This window comes from Aplysia californica, unplaced genomic scaffold (assembly GCF_000002075.1).
Source record: "Aplysia californica isolate F4 #8 unplaced genomic scaffold, AplCal3.0 scaffold00308, whole genome shotgun sequence".
NCBI classification, from domain to species: Eukaryota; Metazoa; Mollusca; class Gastropoda; order Aplysiida; family Aplysiidae; genus Aplysia; species Aplysia californica.
Window position 1 is genome coordinate 57682 of NW_004797578.1, and position 27569 is coordinate 85250.

The window sequence follows — 27569 nt, forward strand, 5'->3', positions numbered from 1 at the left end:
TGGCTCGTTTATTGGTGCTAATTTGGCAACCGGAAGTACTTCTGATACTCTCTTTCTTGACTTTCTTTCTCTCTCTCTCTCAGCTGTTGTTGGTTTCAATTTCGGTCAATACCGTTGTCCACTTCCCCCAATCCCACTACTTTTGGACTCAGAATCTCCCAAAATCGGAATTTGTAGCGAAATATGACCTCTCATCAACCTAAGCAAAGAATAAATATGTCTCATGGATTCATGAAGTCTGTTATCAGAAATCAAATCGACAGGTATGTGAAGCGTTTCGAGTGAAGTGTTTGTTTACGGTCTCCTGCGTGGTCATTGTTTACATTACAAAATTACATTGACCTGGCTAGAGGCTATAATATAAATTCTAGATCTAAGAAGACTGACCAGTCTCCCAGAGAATAGTTTAGTCATAGTAGATCTAGATCTAGATCTAGATCTAAGTAGAAACAAGACTCACCAAAGTATTTATTTCGTCTTAGTCTTGCATTCTTGTTTCGGTATTTTTTACACTTTTTACTCATGGACCCATCCCAAGCTTAGTCTTAGTAACTAGATCTAGATCTAGTAGACTACTGTGCTATTCTAAAGCGCTTTTCTTGTTCATCTTATCTGCTTTACTTTACAAAAATTTGAACTTTATTTAGATCTAGATCTAAATCCTTTGCAAATTATTGGTTTATTTATGAGATTATGGATATTTTTATAGAAACTAGATCTATGGATGGTAGTACCAGGAGTTCCTTTACTGGGCTGGGTACCGGTACCTACCATCCCGGCACTCCTGTACAATTGTGGACCTGTTTGGGAATACTCTAGTTTTGACCCCACCGACGATTAGATTACTTCTTCTGGTTCTAAACGATTACTTTTTGATGCACCTGCCGATATGGAGAGATAGCCTATTGAACCTAATTGCAAAACATCAAGTCCTTGTCGAATTCAGGGGAGCATGCCCCCCTGAAACCCTCCATGTTTTTTTTTTTTCAGAGTGTCTACGTACGCAGTAACCGGGCACCTAGTCTCAGTATCTACGTACACGGTAACTGGAATGAAAAAAATCAATATTTGTCCTGTTCTGTCACTTGTGGGAAAAAAAGAAAGTCATACAAGCGTCTTGTCGGGCTCGCCATCGTGACGGGTCAGTGAACCTATAAGATGCATTGGCATCACATCGTGAGTGCCGGTGATTGCTGGGGTCTCCGAAGTTCGTTCAAAGTCTGTGCGCTGTGAAGTATAGGCTCCAGAATGGGGGGGATTATTGATTTTTTTTAAAGGTACTGTCGGGGGAGACGTGGGGTTCAAGGCAACACCAGATGACAAGACTGAACTTGGGAGAACTGCCCGGTTACCGTGTACGTGACACTGAGACTACATGCCCAGTTGCCGTGCACGTAGGAAGACACTGAGGCTAGATGCCCGGTTACCGTGTACATAGTGGCTCCGGGTTTTTTTTAGGTCAGCTTGCCCCCTGAAACCCCCCTTGCCTTGTCAAAAACAAGTGAAATTTTATTGCTCATTTTGTAGGCTAGATCTACTGATAAAACAAAACATTGATACCGACTATTCGAATTTGTATCGATATCCAGTATTTTGTGCTAGGCCTTGTGTGATTTTTTAGTGCAAACGGGACCACAATTGTACACCTGAGTGCCACCCAGCCCTAATCACCTGCCTAAGCTAATGGCATGGATGGCTCTCTCTGTTCTGTTCTACAACATTATATAACAAAAAAAGAAATCTGAAAGGTCTGTGAAAATCAAAGACACAGAAGAGTTCAATCATCGTAGATTTATCCCCGTGTGTTTTCTTGTTCAGCCCTAAAAATGTAGTGGACATGTGTGAAAACAATTACCATAAAAACAGCCTTGTTACTGTTCCAGGGATAACTATGATAAAGAAGTAAAAGCCAAGCAAGAACAAGTACAAGGGAAGCCGCGGGGACGAGGCTCGGGGAACAGGTCGAAGAAACCCGAGATTCAGACCTACGTCCCCCCTCAGAGATCAAAGAAAGGTGAGTACATGACACTGGCTACTCATTGTTGTCTGTCAGACACAGCTGGGTCCACCTAAATGAAACATGCTTAATTGAAAAGCAGAGACCCAAAACTTTTTTTTTTAAAGTTAAAGGCCCATTTTTTTTCTTTTCTATTTTAACAACTTATCTAGAGCGAAGAACATTTGATGGTCCCGTTGATTTCGGTACAGTCAGGTGGACTCCACTGTATATCACATATCCTGTAGCCTCATTGCTTTTCCTCGGAAGTAATGTAGAACTTGTAAGGGATAATGAAAGTTATGCTCAGTGTACGCCTTTCCCCTACAAATGGTTGCTTTTAAGCACAAGGGGGCTATCCGGAAAAATGCTGTTATGAGGAAATTGAAGGTAAAGTTTTTGGACCCATGAAATCTCTTTAAAAGACAAGGAGGGTTTTCTCTATAACAGACAAATGTACACACCAATGAAACCAAACTTCTCCTACAGGTAGGGCAATGCCCACTTTTGGTGTAGGTCAAGATTTCTAGATATCGGTACCCCCGAAATCTTGGTTAGCCTGCTTGTCCTTAAAAGTGACCAAATACAGAGGAACTTGAATGACCACCCGTCCCAGACAATTTTCTACCACCACTGTCCGCTTCTCTTCTTGTGGGGTTTTGTTTTTTTTCTATTACAATGTCTCTGTCCAGGACATCCATCTGTCTTAGAATATATATATATTAATATATTATATATATATATACTTTTGTTCTTGACAGTGGGTGGCCTTCTTGAACAATTCTGACTGTACTTACATTCTCACAGAAATACAAATTGTGTGTTGATAGAAATGCTGATGAAGGATATAAATGACATTTTATGCGTATTTTTTAACTTAAAAGTGAACGTTTGAACATTTCACTCTTTTTGTTTATCTTAACAGACCCGCAGGAAAATTTATTCACGGTGGAGTATGAGCACAAAACTGGAGAGATCCACAAAGTGAGCATGTCCAAGGTAAGTGTGACTTTCTGTGGGGGTGTGTGTTGATTGCTTTGGTTGTGTGCCCTGCTGCTTTAACCCTATCCGTACGTCTTGTTTTACTATCGTGTCCATAAGACGTGGAGAACTCTGTGCGACCACTTAACCCTATCTGCTCGTCGTGTTTTACTTATCGTATCCATACGACGTGGAGAACTCTGTGCCACCACTTAACCCTATCCGTACGTCGTGTTTTACTGTCGTATCCGTACGACGTGGAGAACTCTGTGATCCCTCTTTCAAAGAGGAAATTTACTCGTTAATCCGATCCGTACGCTTTGCATAGAATATGATAGAAGTCTGTCAAAAAGTTTCTAAGAGATCTTCGTACTAGAGGTAATTCTAAAATGTGAAGAGTTCAACCCTGGGGGTACAAAATGACCCCAGGGCGTACATATAGGGTTAATGGGGCAGTCTCTGGTTGTGTGCCTTGTTTCTATTGCTTTTGTTTAGCAAAATATGTATTGGCTTTAGAATGAAAACTGTTGAAAACTAACAGTTTTATTTTGTCAAGATGATGTAGATCTATGCCTATGAGTCATTTTCAAAAATAAAAATGTTTTTGGGGGGGTTTTTTCGTTGTTTTTTTTTTATGAACGTTATTGAAAAACTTAGACATAGTATTGATAAAAAATGAATCAACTATTCATAGACATAAGTGTGAAATTTCTGAGCTTAATTCAATCAAATTGGAGCGTACAAGCTATTTTTGTGTCAATTTCTGAGAAAATGTTCTCTCCTGTTTCTAACAGAGAAGGCATAGAGCGGTGAAACTAGAAAGAGTCTTGTGGGTGAAATGCATGGTTATGTTTGTGAAACTAGGTCAATTCATTTGGGAAATAATCTGTCCGCGTCTTTTTATGCAAGAAAAATTATGAAATTATGCAAAATGAGCCCAAAAATGTGAAATTATGCAATTCAGTTAATTTTAACAAAGAATGATAATGGAAAATAATAAGAAATTATGCAAAAATTGATCAAATTTTGCTAAATTATGCAGGGCGCATAAAACCACGGAGACAGAATAATGAAAAACACCTCAAGTTTTAGAATTCATAGGAAACAATTTCGGATTAAAATGTTAAATTAAAAATCTTTGCAAATGTTAGACCTTCCGTTTGTGATTCTCACTCCCAGGTCAAACACATTCTGATCATATCAATCTCTATTCTATTTAGCAGTAAGGTGAAGCTAATCACATGCTTAATTTTTCAAAAAGAATTTCTAGAATTTTTTTAAGGAATGTAAAGAGGGGCGGTAACAGGAGGGAACAGGGGTAACAGGATGGAACGCAAGATAATGTTATCAAAGTTAACAGCAAATTATCATGAAAAACAAAACACTTGTGAACCTACATTTTTATAATAACTGAAACAATTATTATTATCGTGGGCCCCTCATATAACAGTCACAATTTTGACAGTTTTCACTGTTGCCAGCTTACAATAAATCCCAGAGTCCCATCTCTTACAATGTATACGGTAGTTTTTAAAAATATAGCAAACATTCGAACAGACATACTCGGCTCTAACACATCCAACTATCGACAGACTCCTATAGCAAACAACGGTTAAGACAGCAGAAAAATGTTTTCTTCCAACACGGTGAATTGCTTCTGTGTGACCCACAGTGGGTCTTCATAGTTGTTTGTGTTGACATGAATTGAATTTATGATGTGTCGTCATATACCATGTGTGCAGGGGAAGGAAGGGGAAAGGTGGATGCACTTTGGTGTTGATGCAAATCCAGTCAATTATTTAACCCCTTACGCCCTGGGGTCATTTTGTACCCCCGGGGTTGTATTCTTTACATTTTAGAATACTTCTAGTACGAAGATCTCTTTGATACTTTCAGTGTATCTCAAAAAATCATTTTGGCAGACTGCTGCTATGCAAAGCATACGGATAGGATTAATGAGTGAATTTCCTCTTTGGAAGCGGTAGCACAGAGTTCCCCACGTCGTATGGATATATGATAGTAAAACACGGCGTACGGATAGGGTTAATGAAAGTTAATGTGGCCTTTGTCTGGCACCACATGGTGTCCCCGTGGGGTGGTAAAACTTTTAACATGAAAAATAGAACTGAGTGAAAAGTAGGCAGTGGGAGCTAGATCTACCCCATGTCTGTGTGTGGTCCTCTTGATAACTGCAAGAAGATGTGCTAGCTACATAGAAGTGCAATTATTATTGTTACCTCTGCATCATCACTAACGTTTAGTCAACCCCCATTAGACTGAGAATAAGGAGGATTAAGATGAGGAGCAAAAATTATCTTTCTTCTTCTATCCCGTGGTTGGGGCAACCGTGGGGGCACCACTGCATCTGACAACCAGCTCTCGCCATTTCTCTTTGTCCTAACCGGAAAAAAGAATTGCAATAACTGATAAATCAGTGGTAAGTTACCAATGCTAGATCTAGTACATAAGAAAAATGATCCCATGTTTTAGCCTTTACATTTGTAGTAACATTGTATGTGAACATGAGTATAACAGGAGTATGACGTTGGCTGTTGGTCCTGACGGACCTGTTATAGCCGAGTCGCATTGTACTCAAGAATTGATGAAAACTACATGAACTTTGAGAATACCACATCATCATCATCAATATCGTCAAATCATCATCATCATCAATATCGTCAAATCATCATCATCATCAATATCGTCAAATCATCATCATCGTTGTAAACAGCCAGCAAGGAATAAAAAAGGGTTGAGACTTTTAGAATTTCCAAGAAAATTTTATAAAGGTTCAATGTTTCGCCGGATCAAGGGCTTCATCAGGAACATTTTAAAAAATCATGTTAGGTCTAACGGCTATACTAGCTATAGTAACCAAAGTGCGCGCATCAGCGTCACAATGCCAAAAGGTGTAATAAACGCAAACCGGGAAGACTAGAGAAAGGGGAACGCTATGGCAAGAAGTCATATAAAATATTATGTACATCAAATCATATATTATCATTAATTTTAATATAACGATAATAAGTAGTAGTAGTAGTAGTAGTGGAAGTCGCAGTTGTAGTAGTAGTGAAAGTCGCAGTAGTAGTAGTAGTAACAGTAGGGGAAGTCGCAGTAGTCAGTAGTAGTAGTAGTGGTATATGTCTACATGAGGAAAAGAACTTTTAAAGCTTTAAATTCCACACAAGTAGGAAAATTATGCCTGCTCAAAACGAGCTCAAAGCCAAGGTAGAAAAGCACAAGTTAACTCAGTCCGTATTTCTTCCTCCCTTCATCCTCATCAATATCATCAAATATTCATCATCATCATCGATAAGTTCACTGTTGTAGGTAACAGGGAATAAAAAAAGGGGTTGAGACTTAATAGATTTTTCAAATTTAATATGGGTTCAACGTTTCGCACCGTAATTTGTAAAGGGCTTCTTTATCATCGATGAGATCATAATCATCATCAAAAATGAATTACATCCCTAGGCCTGTCATTTTACATCCCTGTCATTCTTCCATTATCATTTTTAAAAGGCGACATGTGATGGTTCAAGTGGACAAAACTACTGTTGTTTGTTACAGAATTCTGCTAAAGAAAACGAAAAAAACTCAACAAAAAACAACAACAAAACCTGCGTGCTAGCTGTGCACCTCTCTCTGATTAGTAAGACTGTATATTTAAAAAACAACAACGGTACTTGTCGATGCTAACTTCAGACCAGAATTAACTCTTTACATTTGTTTGAATGGAACGAGGGTGACAAAGTGATTTGGCAGCCAATAATATTGCGTCGATTCTTTGTTCTAGTTGAGGTCCACATTATGAATGCTATTTCCAGGGATGCCACTCAACTTTTTTTAAAACAGCTGAAATTTCATGTGCCACGGTCTCGCTATTACTATTATATGAATATCAATTTGCATTGTGTATATTATTTTATGCTCATTTCGTGACGATGTGTAAGCGTGTGCGTGTGATAAGCAAGTAGATGTGTGTGTGTGTGTGTGTGTGTGTGTGTGTGTGTGTGTGTGTGTGTGTGTTTGGCATACATGTGTGCGTGTTATGTGTTCGTGAGTGTGTATGTATGTGTTTGTGTGTGTATGTGTATATGTGTGTGTTTGTGTGTGTGTATGTGTATATGTGTGTGTTTGTGTGTGTGTATTGTGCGTGTGTGTAGCGTGCGTGAATATTATTCGTACATGCATTTATGTAAGGCGCCTAGAGCTGTGTTTACACGGGAGTGGGCGCTATAGAAATGATCTTCATTATTATTATTATTAATTTGAAACCCAAATCTTCCGGGGTATTTTTCTCCCCGTTATTTCAACTTATGGCGAAGTCTTCGTTTTTCCGTTATTTCAACATTTGGTGCAAGTTGTGTGTGTGTGTGTGTGTGTGTGTGTGTGTGTGTGTGTGTGTGTGTGTGTGTGTGTTTGTTTGTTGGGTTTTTTTGTTACTAACTATAGATTCTATCTCGATCTCAATAACGGAATAGCGGATAGGATCAAAATACTGGAAAAAAGCGGAAAAGTGTCATCCCTGTATTTCGTAAGCACTTTTCACTCTTGGTTCGATCAATCTATGAAGGGGTTTGCGGACCAACACATTCCCCATTTGTGGGTGCACTGAAAATATTTGCATTTGAAGTACACTCGACAAAGCAAAAGTTTGCAAAATGCCCGTAACATAAATGACTTGGACTTTGTCAGACCTAAGACTTCTTCGTCATAAATCTTTCTAACATTGAAATATGCTCCTGGACAAAATTTGTCAGAATACATTGCATAAGCGTTACCCAGCTCATTACTAGAGGTCATCTGAGTGAAAGCCGTACACAAATGTTTTTCATCTGTATAATAAGCTGCATAAAATTAAAGTTCATGCAGGATGTTCAGTTCATGCAGGATGTTCAGTTCATGTAGGATGTTCAGTTCATGTAGGATGTTCAGTTCATGTAGGATGTTCAGTTCATGTAGGACGTCTGATCCAAAAGCGAACATTGCGTCACTTCCAGGCAAACAATCGCCATCTGCTTTGACTTTCACAGAAAACAATGTTCCTTACCGGTTTTTCACATCCTCTGGAATAAACCCCTTTGCAAAGGAATCTAACATGAGTCTGTGAGTAGAAAGAGCTGGTTGCTCTCCCAGAAGAGGAGTCATGTAAGGTCTCTGTGCTTCACACACTCGTGACGTAACATTCCAAATGTGCTGCAAGTCTCAAGGTGTGCTAAAGCTCTTGATGCAATGACGGTTGTGCTTGGCTTGAAGGAAGGTGTAATTGACTCTTTATTGAGGGTATTTCAGGTCAAGGTTCTGCGCTTGGAATTTCAACCACTTTGTCTGACTCATTGGACTTGTGCCTTTTCGTTGCGTAGTCTATGTGTTCTTAACCTGGGCTGCAACTGCAACAGATGTCTCTGTACAGGACCTTATATACTCTGTGGATCCACTGTTATTGTTTGGTGTGGTTTCATTTTACCTGGAATAAATTTCAGAGCTTTTGATATTTGGTTTTCTATTGGGTTCCTGTATGCTTCCCGGGAAGCTGAGAATGTTTCAGAGTGTTCTATGGTCTGCTGGGGTAATAATATAGTGTAAAGCGCACAGAGCCTGCTGTTGAGCGGGGATATGCGCTATACAAAGGCTATCTATTATTATTATTTATTCCCTCTATCTGACTTTCACATGCTTCGTAAACCTTCACCAAAGTTTCTGTCTTATTTAGCTTTAACTCTAACTCTAACACAAATTGTGAGGTGTTGCAAATGTCGGCATTGTATCTGACCTGTCGATCTGCTGTCTGTTTTACAGAGCTTCCAATTCCGTCCAGAGCACCGTTACCATGTTCAGCTTCGAAAAAGTTCCATGTGGCATATCTGACCCCCAACTTTTCAACATTTTCGGTCAATAAGAAAAAAAGTGGTTTTTTTCTGTATGTATTGAGTGCATGGTCCTCCATCGCCAAAAAAGTGGAAACCATCAATGTCCTTGTTTTGGTCTGTTACTTCATGTAGTACAGGAAGCATGTCTGCTCAGATGGAAGAAGATTCACACTCTAAGCTATCAGAGACTCCACAAAATGACACTGTTCTTTGCAACTGTTGGGAGAAAAAAATCTCGAATGTGCCCCTTTTCCATCTGCAGAGTTGAAGGCATGTTCTCCTTCAGTTTCCTTTTGCCGTTTGTGCTGATAGTTCTACAGAATTTTCTCTGGATTTTGTATTTTCTTACTATCTCTCCTGAAGCCAGCATTCGAATGCTTTCGTTTTTCTTTTTCCTTTTTTAAAATTCTTCCACAAGAGCAAAATGGAATATGTGAGGTAGCGTGGTGGAATCAGGCTCTCGTCAAAATAATCAAAGTGAAGAAACTTGCATTTTTCCGTAGGTTTTTGAATTTTTTTCAAATTTTTGTTTTTTGGCTCAACACCTTTCATGCCCTTTAAAGAACTCATTTCTGTGTTGATTTTTCAGAAAAGCGTTGATTAAAGGCATAAAAAATGTAAATCTTCAGTGACCAAGGACTCTTTTGCTAAGGAAATGACTAATCTTTGGCAGCCATTTTCTCACTACTTTTACCTCTGAAAACAGGTGAGCCCCACCTCCTTCTTTTGCAAATATCTCGACTTGTATTCAAGATAAATGGATATTTTTTGCTTCCAAATAAAGACAAGTGAACAAGCTTTAAGATGATACCAATAACTCTACATGCCCAAACATTGACGAGAGCCTGATTCCACCACGCTGCCTCACATTGAAGTGTTCTTCTGACTCTGTGTTCTTGCTGTCAGATTGTAACTCAGACACTATATAGACACCATTTATTGTGGTTTGGAGTTGGGTGTCCGTTCATTCAGAACCGGTTTCTTGTCAGGAAACAATTAAATTGTAAGTTTTTAAAACTTTTGCTCCTATTTTTTACTTTTGTTTCGTTCTTCAGCTAGTTTCTCCTGAAGTCGATCATTTTCAACTTTAAGTTTCTTTTTTTCTGGACTGATGTCCTTTAAATTGAAAGCCCTCATTCTCTGTCTGGGAATCTGTACACTTGAGGATGGGGCACCGGGTGTCCTGTCACCAGCCTCGCTGAAATTCTTCTTTCGATTCGAGGTTCTCTTCTTTGTCCTCCACTCCTCACGGGCTGCCCTCTGCTCTCTTGTGGTCATATCTACAACAAGTTTCCTCTTTCCTCGTTCCTTGTCTTTGATGTACTTTTGCTTCTCACACTGCAGGTAGTGCAGTCTCTTTACTGGGTCTTTGTCTCGCCTCTCTCTGTACCTTCTTTGTTTTTCTGCTGGAGTCAATTTTGCCTGTTCCAAAAAAGGGGGGGGGGGGTATGTTAATTGTCTGTGTAATTAATCTAGGTCTAGCATGAGTGGCATATATAATGCAGCTATGTCAACCATGTTAAGCTGATTTGCTTTGTGGTAAATTTTCCACTAAAATAGTTTTAGTTCAGTCACCATCAAAATCTCTGCATGAGCGTGAAATGGATGTCTAAATTTGTAACTAGATAAAAGAATCTAGATCTGAAACTGAAACCAGATTTTTAACAAAATTTTGTATAATAGATCTAGTGAAAACTAGAATCACTACAAAACTGATATTTTATTTTCAAGCGCACAAAAAACCACCACAATAATATCTTACACTTAAGGACCTTATTGGGTCATATGTACAATCAAGATATTAGAGAATCTAACGAGATGAGAGTGCCCACCGGAAAGTCAAACAGACGGGAGGAAGAGATTTTACTTCCTATGTCCCAAACATTTGGAATTCCCTCCCAGGAAAAATGCGTGTCATGACATCCGAGAGAGAGAGGGAGAGAGAGAGAGGGAGAGGGAGAGAGAGAGAGAGAGTATGCGTACATAACATATATGTGTTGCTAAATGGTCTCACGTTAACGTTCATTTTCTGTCATTTGATTTGTCAGCTGAGAAATGATTCTGCATTGTTTAGTGCCTAGGGCCTTCTGGGATTAGACATATAAATTAGTACCGGGTGTTGCATTTAATAGTTGTATTTTATCTACACAGAAGGATCGAGACTTTGGAAGGACAAACATTTGTTGTAATTATTATCGTAAATAGAGGAAAATAAAATGTTCTGTCTTTCATTTGACTCTGTTGTTGCCTCCTGTTACTCCCGATTCCATCCTGTTACCTAAATTATTGATTCACAGATTCACAATCTAGAAGTGCTGTTGAGAAAGTACAGATTAGATCTATGCCATTAGTATAACTCTCTTTTGTTTACAACATTAAAATTAAGCATAGAGATGACCCACTTTGCAACCAAAATTTGGGACAATTTAGCTTTTTGACATGCGCCCCTTCCTTCCTGGACTGTTATCTTCTGTTCTCTGCTGTTACTCTCAGTCCCACCCTCCTACCCAAATATACACAATCACAATCCTGGTGTTGAGTTGAAAAAGCACAGACATGAATTCAGTTTGATACTTTTTTGTCTTTCGTTTACTCTATTAGAAAGCGTTGACTAGATCTAGGCCTTCCTCGCATTCTGTTCCAAACTGTGGTCAGTTAAGCTATTCAACGCATTCCCTTCCCTCTTCCCTCTTCTCCTGTTACGTTTTGGCCGCTCCTGTTACCAAAACCCCGGGTAACAGCAGGGAAAGTAACAGGAGAGAAGGATCAATCAACACCTTCCCCTGTAGAACACAAACTGAGCAGAGTTCATGCTAGGGCCTATGGTTTGTTTTGCCATTGAAATGTAACCGTGGCAGACTATCGTTTAGTTTTAGCAGAGGTTTTACGGCGCTGGCAACTGCATAAGGTCATATGAGCGCCAGAAGATTAGATGTGTTATAAGAGAGTAACAAAAGAAGAAGGGGAGATGAGGACGATAGATGTTCCATAGGAAAGAAGAAGCAAACCACAACAGAGCACCCGCCGACCACCCGCGTGGCAGACTTCTTAAAGAAAATCCTAACTTGTCACTAATAATACACCTTCCAGGTGAAGAGACAAAGGAAGGCAAGAGAACACAAAATTGAACAAAACCAGTTTGCTTTCTTTATTGCCCAACGTAATATTTACTAAACCCTATCTGTTACAAACCATCTTGTATAAAGTATACTTACGACCTTAGAGCATACATCAAAATAAAATTGAGTGTGTATCTAGCTTACGATTATTATTGTTTATTCTGTCCCCGTGGTTTTATGCACCCCGCATAATTTAGCAAAATTTGATCATTTTTTGCCTAATTTCTGTTTATTTTCCTTTATCATTCTTTGTAAAAATTAACAGAATCGCATAATTTCACATTTTTGGGCTCGGTTTGCATAATTTCAGAATTTTTCTTGCATAAAACGACGGGGACTGTTTATTGCTGCTCATTTATATTATGCATGTGATTGTAAGTCTACGTGTGTGTGTGTGCATGTGTGCGCGCGCGCGCGCGCGTGTGTGTGTGTGTGTGTGTGTGTGTGTGTGTGTGTGTGTGTGTGTGTGTGTGTGTGTGTGTGTGTGCGCGTGTGTACACGTGGTGAAACACCAAACCAATGTGCCAGGACCTGGACAATAAAGATGTATCTTATCTTATCTTTTACCAAAGCCCACTCAAAAGTCCCTTCTTTATTGCGAATGTTGGGGTGGTCGCTCGTTACGGAAGTCCTTCCCGGAGGGTGTATCGGATTTCTGTAGAATAAGTGGTTATAGACCCCGGTAACAGGAGGGAAGGGTAAGCTCAATAAATAGATCTACTCACCATGTTGAGTTGAACCAAAGATAGTGAATAACAAGATGGGCCACTCAGCCAAAAAAGTGTCCGCAGGAAGTATGCTCTTTGCTTCAGATGGCGCTGCAGTCTGTTTTGAAGCTCTCTTTCGTTTTTCCAGAAGAAGAATAGGAATAACACGTCCTTGCGTGCGCAGATCGACTGCTGTTCATCAGCAGTTCGGGTACGTTCAGTGCGGAGTTTTAGGGTTTTTTATTTTAATGACCTCTCGCCTTTCATTCTAAAGTCAAATTAATCGAAGAAAACCATCACCCTTTTCTCCGGAAGAGGTTTTTTGTCAGCGTAACCATTTTAAAAACGTTTTCTTCCGTAATTTATCCCAAAACTTGCTAGTTTCACTTTCATTTTTTAAAACTCAAGTAGGGTAACTCTGTTCGCAAAAGTGCGCTTTTGTGAAGAGGGCGCCACCAAATTTTGAGGACACTTTTTTAAATGGCTCAAAGAGAGAAGTGGCCCATCTTGTTATGTACTATCATTGGTTGAACTCGGCGCGGCAGCTTTCAATCGTGCTTCTAATAACTTCTGCTGACTCATGCCATAGAAAGGAACAGGAAGTGACTCTTTTCTTGTTAATCTCTAACAAAATCTTTCTTGATCTCGGATGCGTTCATTGTAGCCAAGACCTAGTTAAATGCTGGGTAACAGGAGGGAAGTTTGGATTGGGTAAAATAAAATGTGGATATAGGCCTACTGAACTCAGTATTGTGGGTGGTTGGCGGGTGCTCTAGTGTGGTTTGCTCCTTCTTTCCTATCAAACATCTGCTGTCCTTATCTCCGCTCCTTCTTTTTTGTGTTTGTTACTCTCTTGTAACACCTCTATTCTTCGGCACTTATGTGACCTTATTGTGTTGCAAGTGCCGTAAAACTCTTACTAAAACTAAAAAGTCCCCTCCTTCTATTTTGTGTCGATCGTCTTGTTTAAAGGTTACAGGGATGGAAAGATTCGATTTTAAAAAGGAAAGGAAAGGAAAAAACAAACCAATCGTTACATGACTTTCCTTACAAGAACTTTTAAATTGGTGCATTTTGCATTTATAGGTGGTTTGTATAAAGGGAGTGCTTATTTAGGCCACATATGGCCTAAATAAGGTAAGGGAGGGGGGTTTAGCTTATTTAGGCCACAGTGGACTGTGGCCTAAATAAGGTAAGGGAGGGGGGTTTAGCTTATTTAGGCCACACATGCTCAAACTACCCTTTTCAGGCAACTGAGTTCATTCCACTTTCATAATGGTGCACCTTTCTCATTTAGTATGGTTTTGCCTCAGTGTACAACTTATAAATCATAACCATAATGAATATTGTAAAGAACAAAGCACAATACGCAAAATTTTGCTCAATTCCAATGGTTTGAATGAGGGCCGGATTTTTCCTTCATGGAGGGGCAAAAGCTAGGCTACCATTTTGGCACATTTTGGTCAAGTGAAAAGGTCAAATCCTCCGAATGGACTTCCGGGTTAAATTTGGGGTTTAAAAAGTGTGTATACTACGTGGCTGAGTCAAAGTTACACTATCTTTGCCTGAGTGACACTCTCTCGTACTGTCTCGTAGTAGTACATGTAGGCTAGTAGGCCTAGTAGTAGTAGTAGCAAAGATCGTGTAGAGAATGTTTGGTAGTAGATTCTATCTAGTAGGCAGTTTAGTGAACGTGCTCGCGGCAGGGCGAATCGGCCTCGATAAGCCCCGTAGACTTTTGTGATCGGCCACGAAGCCTTGTGTTTTGATGGGTCTAGATCTAGATCTAGATCTAAACAACTCAGTGCTATTCGCACTGCCACATCCGACAGGCCTAGATCTACATCTTTTTAAAAGGAAAAGAAAGATCATCAAAATGGTTGAATTCGCGTGAAAATCGATTAGGTAGAACTAGAACTATTAAAACTTGCTTCTGAAAACAAGGCAATTTTTATACGAAGGCCATATTTATAACTCGATGAAATAAAAACTACTGACTGTGTACTGTGTTATTCTGTATAAAAATAAATTATGAAACTTCAGGACGTAGATCTATTATTATTTACCAGCATCTTTTGACGCCTGAGCTGTAGAGGTTGAAGTTTTCACAACACTAATAGATCTAGTAATAGGGTTAGGTAATACGGCTTTCCGTAAAAAATGCATAGATCTACAAAAGCCGACCACCGAATCGACCGGGTGCCTCGGTCTCCCCTGCACTCTGATTCAATATTTTAAAAAAAATGCTAATCAATGAAAATTGCAAATTGATAATAATAGTATAGTCCTGTAGAGGATAGGTGGACTCCGGGGTCTGCATAGCGAAATACTAGGTTTTAGGATGTGGACCCCGGAGTCACCGTAGTGAAATAAGGTTTGGTTTAAGTAAGGATTGGTACTAGGTTTTAGGACAGGTGGACCCTGGGGTCACCGCAGTGAAATAAGTAGGTTTCTTTAAAGATTGGTGGAACCCGGAGTCACCATAGCCATAGAGGATTAAGAAGGTTTAATTAAGGATTGGTGGACCCCCGGGACACCTTGATTAAACCTACTTATTTTACTACGGTGACCGCAGGATCCACCTATTCTATAACCTAACTAGTGTTTCGTTAGGTAGACCCTGGGGTCCACCTTAAACCTACCTATTTCACTACGTTGACTCCAGGGTCCACCAATCCTTAAAATTAAACCTAGATCTATCTACATGTACTTATTTCACTACATTGACCCCAGGGTCCACCAATCCTTAATTAAACCTAGATCTACTGATTTCACTACATTGACCCCGTGTTCCTCCAATCCTTAATTAAACCTATATATCTACTTATAATTTCACTACTTTGACCACGGGCTCCGCCAGTCCTATTATAAAATAAACTTAGATCTACTTATTTCATTATGTTGACCCCGGGGTCCACCGATCCTTAGTTAAACCTAGATCTACTTATTTCACTACGCTGACTCCGGGGTTCACATCCTAAAACCTAACATTTTGTTAGGTAGACCCTGGGGTCCACCTATCCTTTTGGCTAGATAGACCCCGTAGTCCGCCTATCCACTTTCTTGATAATAACTGTAAACAATACATGCCAGTTGTCATTTATAGTGAAGAAAAATGAGGGGAAAAAAATATAATTAGGTAGACTTTAATTTGTCCAAAAAATTGCAAGTGCAAAATAATTTTGTTATTTTCTGGTCACCTTTCCAAGGACCTTAAATTGATTCTACATCACATGTCATGTACGATACGGCTGTGAAGGAAAATGGATGTGAAGAGTTTTAAAGAAATAATAATGTAACTTCTAAAGAAAACAATGCTTTACATTGGTTTGATTATTTTGACTACATATGTGGCCTAAATAAGGTAAGGGAGGGGGGTTTAGCTTATTCAGGCCACATGTGTGGCCTAAATAAGGTAAGGGAGGGGGGTTTAGCTTATTTAGGCCACCTGTGGCCCAAATAAGGTAAGGGAGGGGGGTTTAGCTTATTTAGGCCACCTGTGGCCCAAATAAGGTAAGGGAGGGGGGTTTAGCTTATTTAGGCCATATGTGGCCTAAATAAGGTCACCCTTGTATAAAAGCCATTTCCGTTTTCAAAAATAAGTTTCTTCTTTGTGAATTTTATGTCAAACAAATTCCTTTCGAATGAATTATTTCTGTTCCAAATTACAACATTCTAGTACAAATTTTGTATGAGATATTTAGAAAAAAAGTTGTACAGGGTGCTGTATTATATATATGACAGCTTGCTGGGGGGAAAAAAGAGAAATGGTCGGAGTTTGAAGCCTGTTTGTGAATTCTTTCATCAAGTGGAGCGGAAAATGTGCTTTGTGAATGCAGGCATAATAGCAAGGATATCAATTGTTCAGATTTCTCCATTGGTTCTTTTTTTTTTTTCTTTGACAGGTTGATATACCCGAGGAGGTAGCCAAAAAAATTGGTGCCAAATTTGAGCTTCCGAGCGTGTTTGTTGATGCCTTGGCACAGCGGCTGCATGAAGAGATGGAACAAAGGGCAGATATCTGAGGTGGAAAAGTAAAAGTCTGAAACGTCTGCTCACCTACTGGGACCCACCACTTCCTGATGTGACATGCTTTGTGCCGGCGCTCATCTGACGTCGTTCATGTGACAGTGTGACAGCGTTCATATGACGGTGCGGCGGCATTCATGTGATGGTGTGACAACGTTCCATGTGACGATGTTCATATGACGACGCTCATGTGCCCTGCGTCGGGACCACAGCCGCTCCACAATAACAGCTGCTGGCCCCGCCCTCCCCCCCGTGTGTGGAACTGACACAAAGGAAGTGTCGGGTTTGTCTCTGCTGCTCGACCTGCCCTTGACGTCTTCGCTGTAAGCTGCTCCGGTGCCGGGGCTGTGCTGTAATGCTTATCTCACACTAACAAACGCTACTAACCACAGTGGATGGAATGTCTTGGTCTGCCATGAATTGGTCACTTTTAAGGACAAGCGGGCCAACCCAAATTTTGGGGGTTTCCAGAAATTTTGACCTACACCAAAAGTGGGCATTACCCTACCTATAGGAGAAGTTTGGTTTCATTGGTGTGTTTATTTGTTTGGTTATAGAGAAAACTCTCCTTTTCTTTTAAAGAAACTGAACAAGGGGCAAAAACTTTACCTTCATTTTTCTCAAAACAGCTTTTTTCGGGATAGCCCCCTTGTGCTTAAAAGTGACCAGTTAAGGAAAGGTAGAGGAGTTTGAGTTGACAGCACGGGTACCTCAGATACTATCAGTCAGCTCTCTATGGGATTGTTAACCGTTTTGTTGCCGGGGGATACGTGTCATGTATGTGTTCCTACTGTCAGCGCCGGTTTTTCAGGCGTCGTGGTGAAATCAGGTGCTCGTCAAAATAATGAAATAGAAGAATGAGGCATTTTTTGGCTAGTTGGGAATTTTTTGTTCGAGTTTTTGTTTCTTGGCTCAACACCTTGTACGTCCATTCAAAAATTTTCTTATGTGTAGATTTTATAGAAAAATGCTGATTAAAGGCACAGAAAATGTATATTTGCAGTTTCCAAGAACTCTTGAGCTATTGAAATCACCAAAATTGGGGGGCCATTTTCTCGTTAATTTTACCTCTGAAACCAGGCAACCGCACCTCCTTCAATTACAAATGTCTTGACTGCTATTCAAGATAACTTAATCTTTTTTTCATGGAAAGCAAGGCAAATGAACAAGCTTTAAGATGATACCAATAACTCCATATGCCCAACAATTGACGAGGGACTGATTCCACTGTGTCGCGACACATATAATGACACAAGGTTTGACAGGCGTCATGGCTACCGTTATCTGTTACAAGAGGATGATGCCATTCGTCAAACACTCGTGACCTGAGGCACGTCAGTCTCAGTGCCAGGGTTTGTCGGAGTCGGACTGACGTGAAGACTTGACCGGCTCTCAGGGAGAGATGATTATCCAGGGAAATTGTGTTGTCTGCCAGCTGTATAAATGTACTAAGCCAAAAAAATTTACATTAAAAAAAATTGCAATTTCTTAATCTGTAATATCGGTTGCGTGTGCTCAAGAAATATTTTTTGGAAATTCAAATTGAAAATTTTGAAAAAAAGTAAGAAAAATTACCTACGATTGTTGAAAGAATAGAATAATTATTTTCTCTCTCCTGTAACATTTTGCTTTGATGGCGTAGTACATTTGAAGAGCATCCGGATGATATGTTTGTTTGTCTATGATATATCATAATAATATGTGCATATATGCATGTGGTACTCAAGGGGTCAGTGCAGAGACTGTTGATCAAGCACAAAACACGACCATGTTGTAGTTCCGGCACAGTATGAGCATGACATCGATAAATCAGCCCATTTACAATTCTACTGTGCATAAGAACATGTCAATATCCCCCCTTTGGGAAAGGCCTAAAGACAACTTCAGTCAGTGGCACCGCCCCCGGGGGGTGGGGGGGTTACTTTCTCTCTCTCTGTGCCGTCATGTACACAAGACAGAGAGCAGTTGATGCCTTGCTCGTCTGTCCGTGGTCACTTCCTCTAACCTTGACACATATCCAGCCCCCGGGTGATTGCCTTATCTCTGACAGAACTCCTATAGCTGTCAGTTGGTCTACCTCTTCTTCTTTTTCCATTAGGTCTTCAATACCATGTCTGATAGGGCAATCTTGTCTCTGATATTTTCTAAACATGTTTCAAAAATCTCCGTCTTCTCCTGTTTATGGTCATGTTGATATATTATTGTAATGTCACTTCCAGCTGTGTCGTACGTTTCGTTATTTGTGACACGTAAAGGGGCACAATCCACAGAACCAAATCGCGACCTCAGTGTGGCGACCTCAGTGTGGCGACCTCAGTGCTTTCTTGTCCTATGATCTCCATTTTTAATAACAGTGAAAACAGTTCATAACAAAGAGTGAGCTTAATATGGGGTGCCCACTACGGCTGGGATCGGCCGATCGACCGACTCGATCGCCTCAAAAACATACGTGTTTGTTTTCAGTTTTAGGCGATCGAGTCGTGCGATTGGCCTGATCCAGCTGTAGTGGGCACCACCCGTATAAGAAGATGTCACATTTTCCAAGTACAAAAATTGAGATAGGACAAAAAAGCATTGGGGTTGCGAAATGTACAGGTTTTGTTTGTAGACAAATCTGTGAGCATCATTGAAATTGAACCAGCATCAGTTTGCACAAAACCAGACAGAGAAAGTTACACAAAATAAGATTATAATCGTTGTACATAATATATAATATGTACGCCTTCCTCAAGATGATTTACACTCTAGCACGCACGTAGCAAACAAATTTTCACGTTGCGAATGTTTTCTTATTCTACATAGATCTGCGTAGTTAACACTTTGTAGTCACTTGGTGCAATAACGCGACGGTGAAAAGTATCCGTTCCTGTCTTCTGGCACAGTTCTGCATCAGGCCCGAGAAGTCCGTTGTAGTCACTCTCCTGGCTGGGTGACCAGATGGGGTGTTTTGTACTGCTGGCTGTGTGACCTGATGGGGTATTTTGTTCTGCTGGCTGTGTGACCTGATGGGGTGTTTTGTACTGCTGGCTGTGTGACTGCAAAGTGTAAAATTTGTTCATAAGATAAAAGATTTCCTCGTCTCTCCGATTTTGCTATGTGCGTGGTAGATTGTGCTTAGAAAGTGACTTACTTTGAGCTGGACATGGTAATTTAGATCAATTTCATCATATCTGACTTTTTCTAGAATGTAACAGGTATATCGTACATGTACCTTTTTGTGGCATTTGTAGAACTTTGTAGTCTAATCAATGGTTAGGTCGCCGGGACTCGTAGTTGTGAGCTTGTGGGTTCGGGGAATGGAGGCTCAACTCAGTGCATCATTGTGTTCTGGGAAAAGACACTTTACACAAATTTTCCTCACTTCACCCTGGTGGGAATAGGTACCTAGCCATAAACAGCTAAAGGTCTTGTCAGTATGTTAGTCTAGTGTTTTAACACCTGTAAAAGCCAGCTTGCACTGTATGTTTCCCAGGAAGTTGAGATTTTTTTTCAGAATGCTATCAGGCCTGTGGGGGTAATAAAATAAATTGTAAATAGAGCTTGACTTAGAGCAGAAGTTTGCTCTATACAAATGACATATATTACATTATATGTTATTATTATTTATCATTATTGTACAGATATGTTGTCCCTTCAGAGAATGAATTCCCCTGTGAGTGTGGCAATATATGGGTCATCAGAAGTATGTTATCTGTCTATATTTAGTTGTGACAATATGAGTCATCAGAAGTATGTTATCTGTTTATATATATAGTTGTGACAATATGAGTCATCAGAAGTATCTATATATATATATATAGAATATATATATGTGACACGACGCAGTGGAGTCAGGCGCTCGTCAATTTTTGGGCATATGGAGTTATTCGTATAATCTTAATAAAGGTAGTTTATCCGTTAATCTTGAATAGAATTCGAGATATTTGCAATGGTTTCAGAGGTAAAATTTGCGCGAAAATGGCTGCCAAAGTTTGGTGACTTCCATAGCTTGAGAATCCTTGGAGACTGCAAAATAAAACTTGTTATGCCTTTAATCAACGTTTTTCCATATAATCCACACAAAAAAAGTGTTTTTGAATTGACGTACAAGGTGTTGCGCCCAACAACAAAAAACATTCGACAAATTTTCAAACTGGTTGAAAAATACGGATTTTTTGGATTTCATTATTTTGACGAGCGCCTGATTTCTCCGCGATGCCTCACATATATAGTTGTGACAGTATGAGTCATCCTCTGTATAATGTTATATATTATAGTTGTGACAGTATGAGTCGTCCTCTGTATAATGTTATATATTATAGTTGTGTATGCTGCTAGCAATTGCCTGTTTGTCAGTTGATAACCTCAGTGATCATTATCGCAATAACTGGTTCTGCCTTTCGTCCTGTTGTCAATAATGTACATGTTCCTGTGTTCCTGGTCCATGCCTGTCCAGTCCTCTTTTTATATATATATATATATATATATATATATATATATATATATATATATATATATATATATATATATATATATATATATATATATATATATATAATATGTGTATAATATATTATAATATATATATGTGCATGATGTACAGGGAAACATTCACATAGCCAACATATTTTCAGGTCAGGTCCCCGATTTTTTCAATACATTTATGTATTTTATGTCTAAACTTTTACTAAAACGCAAACATAATGAAATTTGTACATGAGGCAAAGATTTCCGCACCCGGCCAACTTCACAATGTGCTTGCTGAACTGTACAATGGTAGTGTGGTCTGGAATTTTTTCCAGTGTATTTCCTTGCACAATTTGACGGGTCATGTTTTGCTTTCCATGACAGGTAAAGCTGGCCAATATCATGTATGACTATGTGTATCACAACTTTTGGCACATAGCGTGTGTAATGTTCGCCAGAGATCGTCCACTGCTTGCCCCTGTGATCTGCTCAGTATTGTCACAAATCTACAGTGCAGCTTCTCTGTAACGACCTTCCATATAGAGTCTAACGACATCTTCTGTATAGCGACATGGTGCTCAGGTCCCGATTTGTTCCTTATTATATATGTATTAGTAATATTTTTGGTTGCCTGTCTATAAGGACAACTTTCTGTAACCACATTTTTTTCTGGTCCCGGCGATGCCGTTATAGAGACGCTGCACTGTGTTGCCATTTTTATCATGTCGGTTAACTCAGCCAAGTCGTGAAAATAAACATTTGAAGTTTAATATTTTCCCTGTCTTCAAAGCACCTTGTTGGTTATTTATTTATTTAAAAAAAATTGTTTTAGTAAAAGTTTTCCACCACTTGGCGGCTGTTCTGGTGTGATTTGCTCCTTCCTAGCCTCATGTCCCTTAAGGCGATCACTTCCTCATCCAGTGACCCATTTTGTCTCCAGTGACCACAACTAGAACTAAGGTATCGTACTGATTTATTGAATTGGTGGTCAAGTAATTTAATTAATTTAACTGACTCCTGCATTCAGTTTTGCTCTCTTTTTTGTTTTTGTAGGAGTTTTACAGCACTTGCAACTCAGCAGGAATTATTAGCGCTCAATATTATTAAAATTAAGTGTTACTGTAAATGTAGTAGAAAGTAACATACAAAGAAAAGGAGGAGAGGTAAAGATGGCGGATGTTTGATAGACAAGAGGAACAAACCACACTAGAGCACCCGCCAACCACCCACAAGGAGAGGTAAAGATGACGGATGTTAGATCAGCAAGAATAAACCACAGCAGAGCACCCGCCAACCACCCACTAGAAGAGGTCAAGATGACGGATGTTTGATCGACAAGAAGAACAAACCACTCCAGACTCACCAGAGCACCCACTCTCAGTTCTCAAAAGGACCGTGTGGGGACTAAAAATTAGTAGAAATAATACTGATAATAGCAGTAAAAATGACAGAGGGTCTTATTCAGCAGCATCTGTGGTGTAGCAGTTGTGCATTTTGCCATCACAGGCAGGAGACTTCAGTTCGATTCCCAAGAGGGGAGAATTTTTATTGAGTATCTCCGTCTTCATGCTGGGATGTTGTATATCCCGGATCAGTCTCACACTCTCAGCCCAGGTTGGTCCTGACAGGCACGGTCTAAGTCCACTCCTAAATGATCTAAATTGTTTAGATTTAATTTGGGGGGTGGGGGAGGGGGTTCAAAAACACTTGCATAAATTAAATAAAAAATAATTTCTTCTAAATGCTAAGTCTTCTTCATGTTCTGTATTCTGCGGACTGGCCAACAGGAAATTCTTCAAGCACCGACGCAACTGATGTGTAACTCAAAATGATCTACATAAAGACTTGTTTCTGCAAAAACAAACATAATAACAAAAAAAACAAAATAAACATTTTATGTTCTCGTTTTGGCTTTAATGGTTGTGTACAGAGGAATTTGATATACAGGAGAAATAAGGTGATCTCATGATAATTTCTTTTATACATGTATCGGAGAAAAAGAATTACAGTAGAATTTTCAAATCATCCGTCATTCCACTATTACCATAGTCACTTTTTGGATTTTTGAGTTTGAGTAATTTTTATTTTTAAAAAGATAGTGCCCAAATCTGAATCATGAGTTGGGCACTCAATTTTTTTTTCAGTTAAAAAAAAACTAGGAAAAAAAACAAACAATAAAACTGTACTGTAAAATGTCCCTTGAAGTCTTTCTTCGTATATATGGCTTCATCAGGAAACCCCAGAAATTGCTTTGGAAGATTATGGAATGACGCACCACAACTTGTTTATTATACACGGATTGAAGTACAACAGGCGTAGTACTACATCCACTGATGATCTAGATCTAGTAATTGTACAACTCTTACGAGCTCAATCTGCTGCTACAACCTTTGTTACAAAGCCACCATCCCTGGCTGTCACTGAAAATAAAATGAATCTTCGAACCGAATCTCAAGGAATTTCTTTGAAAGTAAAAAAAAAAAATTACAATGAACCTCAAAAGAAACATCACAACTCATTAGAAACTTTTCCCATTCCATAGACTGACGACAACTTCAACAAACAACACGACAGACACCGTGAGTAAAGGAAAGGTCAGGTTGTGACTTACGATAACTTCACCAAACAACTCAACAGACAACGTGAGTAAAGGAAAGGGTCAGGTTGTGACTTACGATAACTTCAACAAACAACACGACAGACAACGTGAGTAAAGGAAAGGGTCAGGTTGTGACTTACGATAACTTCACCAAACAACTCAACAGACAACGTGAGTAAAGGAAAGGTCAGGTTGTGTTGCTCGCACCGAGACATGACCAAAAACATAAATGTCGTGTCAAGCTTGGAAAGAATACTGGGAAAACAAACGACAATGGGGAAAACTTTTGCACAACTCAGATGTCTATAACTATAATAAGGCAGATACAAATGTCAATGTTCTACACTCAGAAAAAGGTTGGGTTTTTCTTTAGGGAGTGCTTATTTGGGCCACATATGGCCTAAATAAGGTAAGGGAGGGGGGTTTAGCTTATTTAGGCCACAGGTGGCCTAAATAAGGTAAGGGAGGGGGGTTTAGCTTATTTAGGCCACACATGCTCAAACTACCAGAGGACACCCTTTTAAGGCAACTGAGTTCGTTCCACTTTCATAATGGTGCACCTTTCTCATTTAGTACAGTTTTGTCTCAGTGTACAACTTATATATATCATAATGAATATTGTAAGAACAAAGCACGATACGCAAAGTTTTGCTCAATCTCAATGGTTTGAATGAGGGCCAGATTTTTCCTTCATGGAGGGGCAAAATCTAGGCTACCATTTTGGCACACTTTGGTCAAGTAAAAAATCCTCCGAATGGACTTCCGGGTCAAATTTGGGGTATAAAAAGTGTGTACACAACGTGGCTGAGTCAAAGTTACACTATCTTTGCCTGGGTGGCACTCTCTCGTACTGTCTCGTAGTAGTACATCTCTCGTACTGTCTAGTAGTAGTAGCCTACATGTAGATGTAGTAGTAGTAGTAGTAGTAGCAAAGATCGAGAAGAATCTTTGGTAGTAGATTCTATCTAGTAGGCAGTTTAGTGAACGTGCACGCGGCAGGGCGAATCGGCCTCGATAAGCCCCGTAGACCTTTGTGATCGGCCACGAAGCCTTGTGTTTTGATGGGTCTAAACAACTTAGTGTTAATCGCACTGCCACATCCGACAGGCCTTTATCTTTTTAAAAGGAAAAGAAATGGTCATCAAAATGGTTGAATTTGCGTGAAAATCGATTCGGTAGAACTGTAACTATTAAAATTTGCTTCTGAAAACAAGTTACAAGGCCATTTTTATAACTCGATGAGATAAAAACTACTAGCTGTATTATTCTGTATAAATTATGAAACTTCAGGACGTATTATTATTTTCCAACATCTTTTGCCGCCTTAGCTGTAGAGGTTGAAGTTTTCACAACACTAATAGATCTAGTAATAGGGCTTTCCGTAAAAAATGCATAGATCTACAAAAGCCGAACCACCGAATCGACCGGTCAGCGACCCGGGCACCCCGCTCTCCCCTGCACACTGTGATAACATGTTGCTTCGGTATAATTATTCAACTATTAATACGTGCTGCTATGGCAATTGGGATGTACTGACTGACAAAGCGATTCACAGTTTTGTTTTTATTTTACCATATATTTGACTTTAATAGTGCAGGTGATATCTAGATCTAGATAAGATTCCCTGTCTAGAATCAGTAGTAGCAGACAAATGTTAGAAGCAGCCAGAGAGCCTACAACTGCTAGATCTAGATCTAACTCATTGCTATGCCTTTGGGCTTTGGAATTGAAATAAAACGAATTGCACAGTTCTAGTTAATTTTAGATTCAGCAACTATCTGTATTTCCAGAATTAATAATAACAAATCTCACCATAACAATCACTTTTACTTTTATTAGAATAATTAGATCAACTTTTTTTTCTAAAATCTGTTTTGCGCAAACTTAAGACTTTCACTACGTGTAGAGCACAGAATTTACATTGTGAGGCTCTGCTCAGTCTTTTATTTTTAAGTATATACTTAATAAAATGCGTATAGATATAGATCTATATACTCATTTTATGTTATTTTCTGGATATTGTTAAAAACGGGGTCTACCTAGCAAAATACTAGGTTTTAGGACAGGTGGACCCCGGGGTCACCGTAGTGAAATACATGTAAGTAGATTTATTTAAAGATTAGTAGACCCCGGGGTCACCGTAGTGAAATAAGTAGGTTTAATTTTAAAAGGATTGGTGGACCCCGGAGTCACCATAGCCGTAGAGGAATAAGAAGGTTTAATTAAGAATTGGTGGACCCCCGGGACACCGTGATTAAACCTACTTATTTTACTACGGTGACCGCATGGTCCACCTATTCTAAAACCTAACTAGTATTAAATTTCGTTAGGTAGACCCTGGGGTCCACCTTAAACCTAAACCTTCCTATTTCACTACGTTGACTCCTGGGTCCACCAATCCTTAAAATTAAACCTAGATCTACATGTACTTATTTCACTACGTTGACCCCAGGGTCCACCAAACCTTAATTAAACCTAGATCTACTTATAATTTCACTACGTTGACCCAGGGGTCCACCAATCCTTATTAATTTAAACCTAGATCTACTTATAATTTCACTACGTTGACCACGGGCTCCGCCAGTCTTACTATAAAATAAACTGAGATCTACTTATTTCACTATGTTGACCCCGGGGTCCACCGATCCTTAGTCAAACCTAGATCTACTTATTTCACTACGCTGATTCCAGGGTTCACATCCTAAAACAGCATTTTGTTAGGTAGACCCCGCGGTCCACCTATCCTTTTGGGGCTAGATAGACCCCGTGGTCCGCCTATCCACTTCCTTGATAATAACTGGAAAACATGCCAGTTGTCATGAATAGTGAAGAAAAATGTGAAAAAAAAAAGATAACGAGGTAGACGATAATTTGTCAAAAAAATTGCAAGTGCAAGTGAAAATCATAAGATAATTTTGTTATTTTCTGGTGATCTTTTCACGGTTTATAAAATGTTCCAGTGGGCTTACTACTAGATCTATGTCTCTGAAGAACATTTTGCTTGATTTTATTAGCTTTTTTCATGTACTTGAAAGCATAGAATAAAATAGTTTCACACAAATGTATGCACAATACCTTAAAAAAGAAAGATAAGGTCATTGTTGTTGTTGTTTTTTTTAACGGAATCCGTTTTACGTTGAAAAAAGCGCTAAAAACAAGTTTAAATTTTTTAAAGAATGCCCATAATATTAGGAATCCGAAATTACTACCTTGATCTAGTTTGCTGACTCTTTAATAACCATGAGCTGTTAAGAAAAAAAGAGAATGATATAGGATTTGTCTAAATATGACCATTAGTATTAGCATTAGTAAGATATTGCCCATTTTGTCCAATTATCCTTGCAGGTTTTAATCACCCTGTACTGCACCTCAATAAGCACAAAAAGAATATTTCTGTGACTTTGTATAAAGGTGTTTTGTAGTTGAGTTCTATGTAAAATTCTCAACAAAATAATGTACATTTGGACCGTACAACTGAGATAGACACTCATGCACACAATAACATTCACACATTACACACATACAAACACACTACTACATTTACTCTCTCTCTCTCTCTAGATCTCTCTCTCTCTCTCTCTCACCACAACCACACACAAAACAAACACATACACACACACACACACACAACTCTTACACTTGGTCCACTTATTTAGAATCATCCTCTATTTTGAAATAATCCCCCGCACTAAATAAAAAGATCAGTAGAATCTCGACCTTCCGAATCCATGGTTAGTTCAAGAAATCTACCATATGATGTGGCCTAAATAAGGTAAGGGAGGGGGGTTTAGCTTATTTGGGCCACAGTGTGGCCTAAAT

General features: G+C 39.3%; 1 protein-coding gene across 1 annotated transcript; it reads left to right on the forward strand.

The window, feature by feature from the left end:
• The first annotated feature begins 47 nt into the window (after positions 1-47).
• On the forward strand, positions 48-17197 carry LOC101857807 (UPF0561 protein C2orf68 homolog). The gene is made up of 4 exons (XM_005102001.3): positions 48-263; positions 1884-2014; positions 2922-2995; positions 16582-17197. Exons 1-4 carry the CDS (start codon positions 184-186, stop codon positions 16699-16701), a joined length of 405 nt encoding a protein of 134 aa, XP_005102058.1. The 5' UTR covers positions 48-183; the 3' UTR covers positions 16702-17197.
• Positions 17198-27569: the final 10372 nt, after the last annotated feature.

Coding starts and splice junctions, on each gene's coding strand:
- LOC101857807 (XM_005102001.3), top strand. CDS start 184: ATGACCTCTCATCAACCTAAGCAAAGAATAAATATGTCTCATGGATTC. Junction 264..1,883: donor ATCAGAAATCAAATCGACAG/GTATGTGAAGCG, acceptor TTACTGTTCCAG/GGATAACTATGATAAAGAAG. Junction 2,996..16,581: donor ACAAAGTGAGCATGTCCAAG/GTAAGTGTGACT, acceptor TTTCTTTGACAG/GTTGATATACCCGAGGAGGT.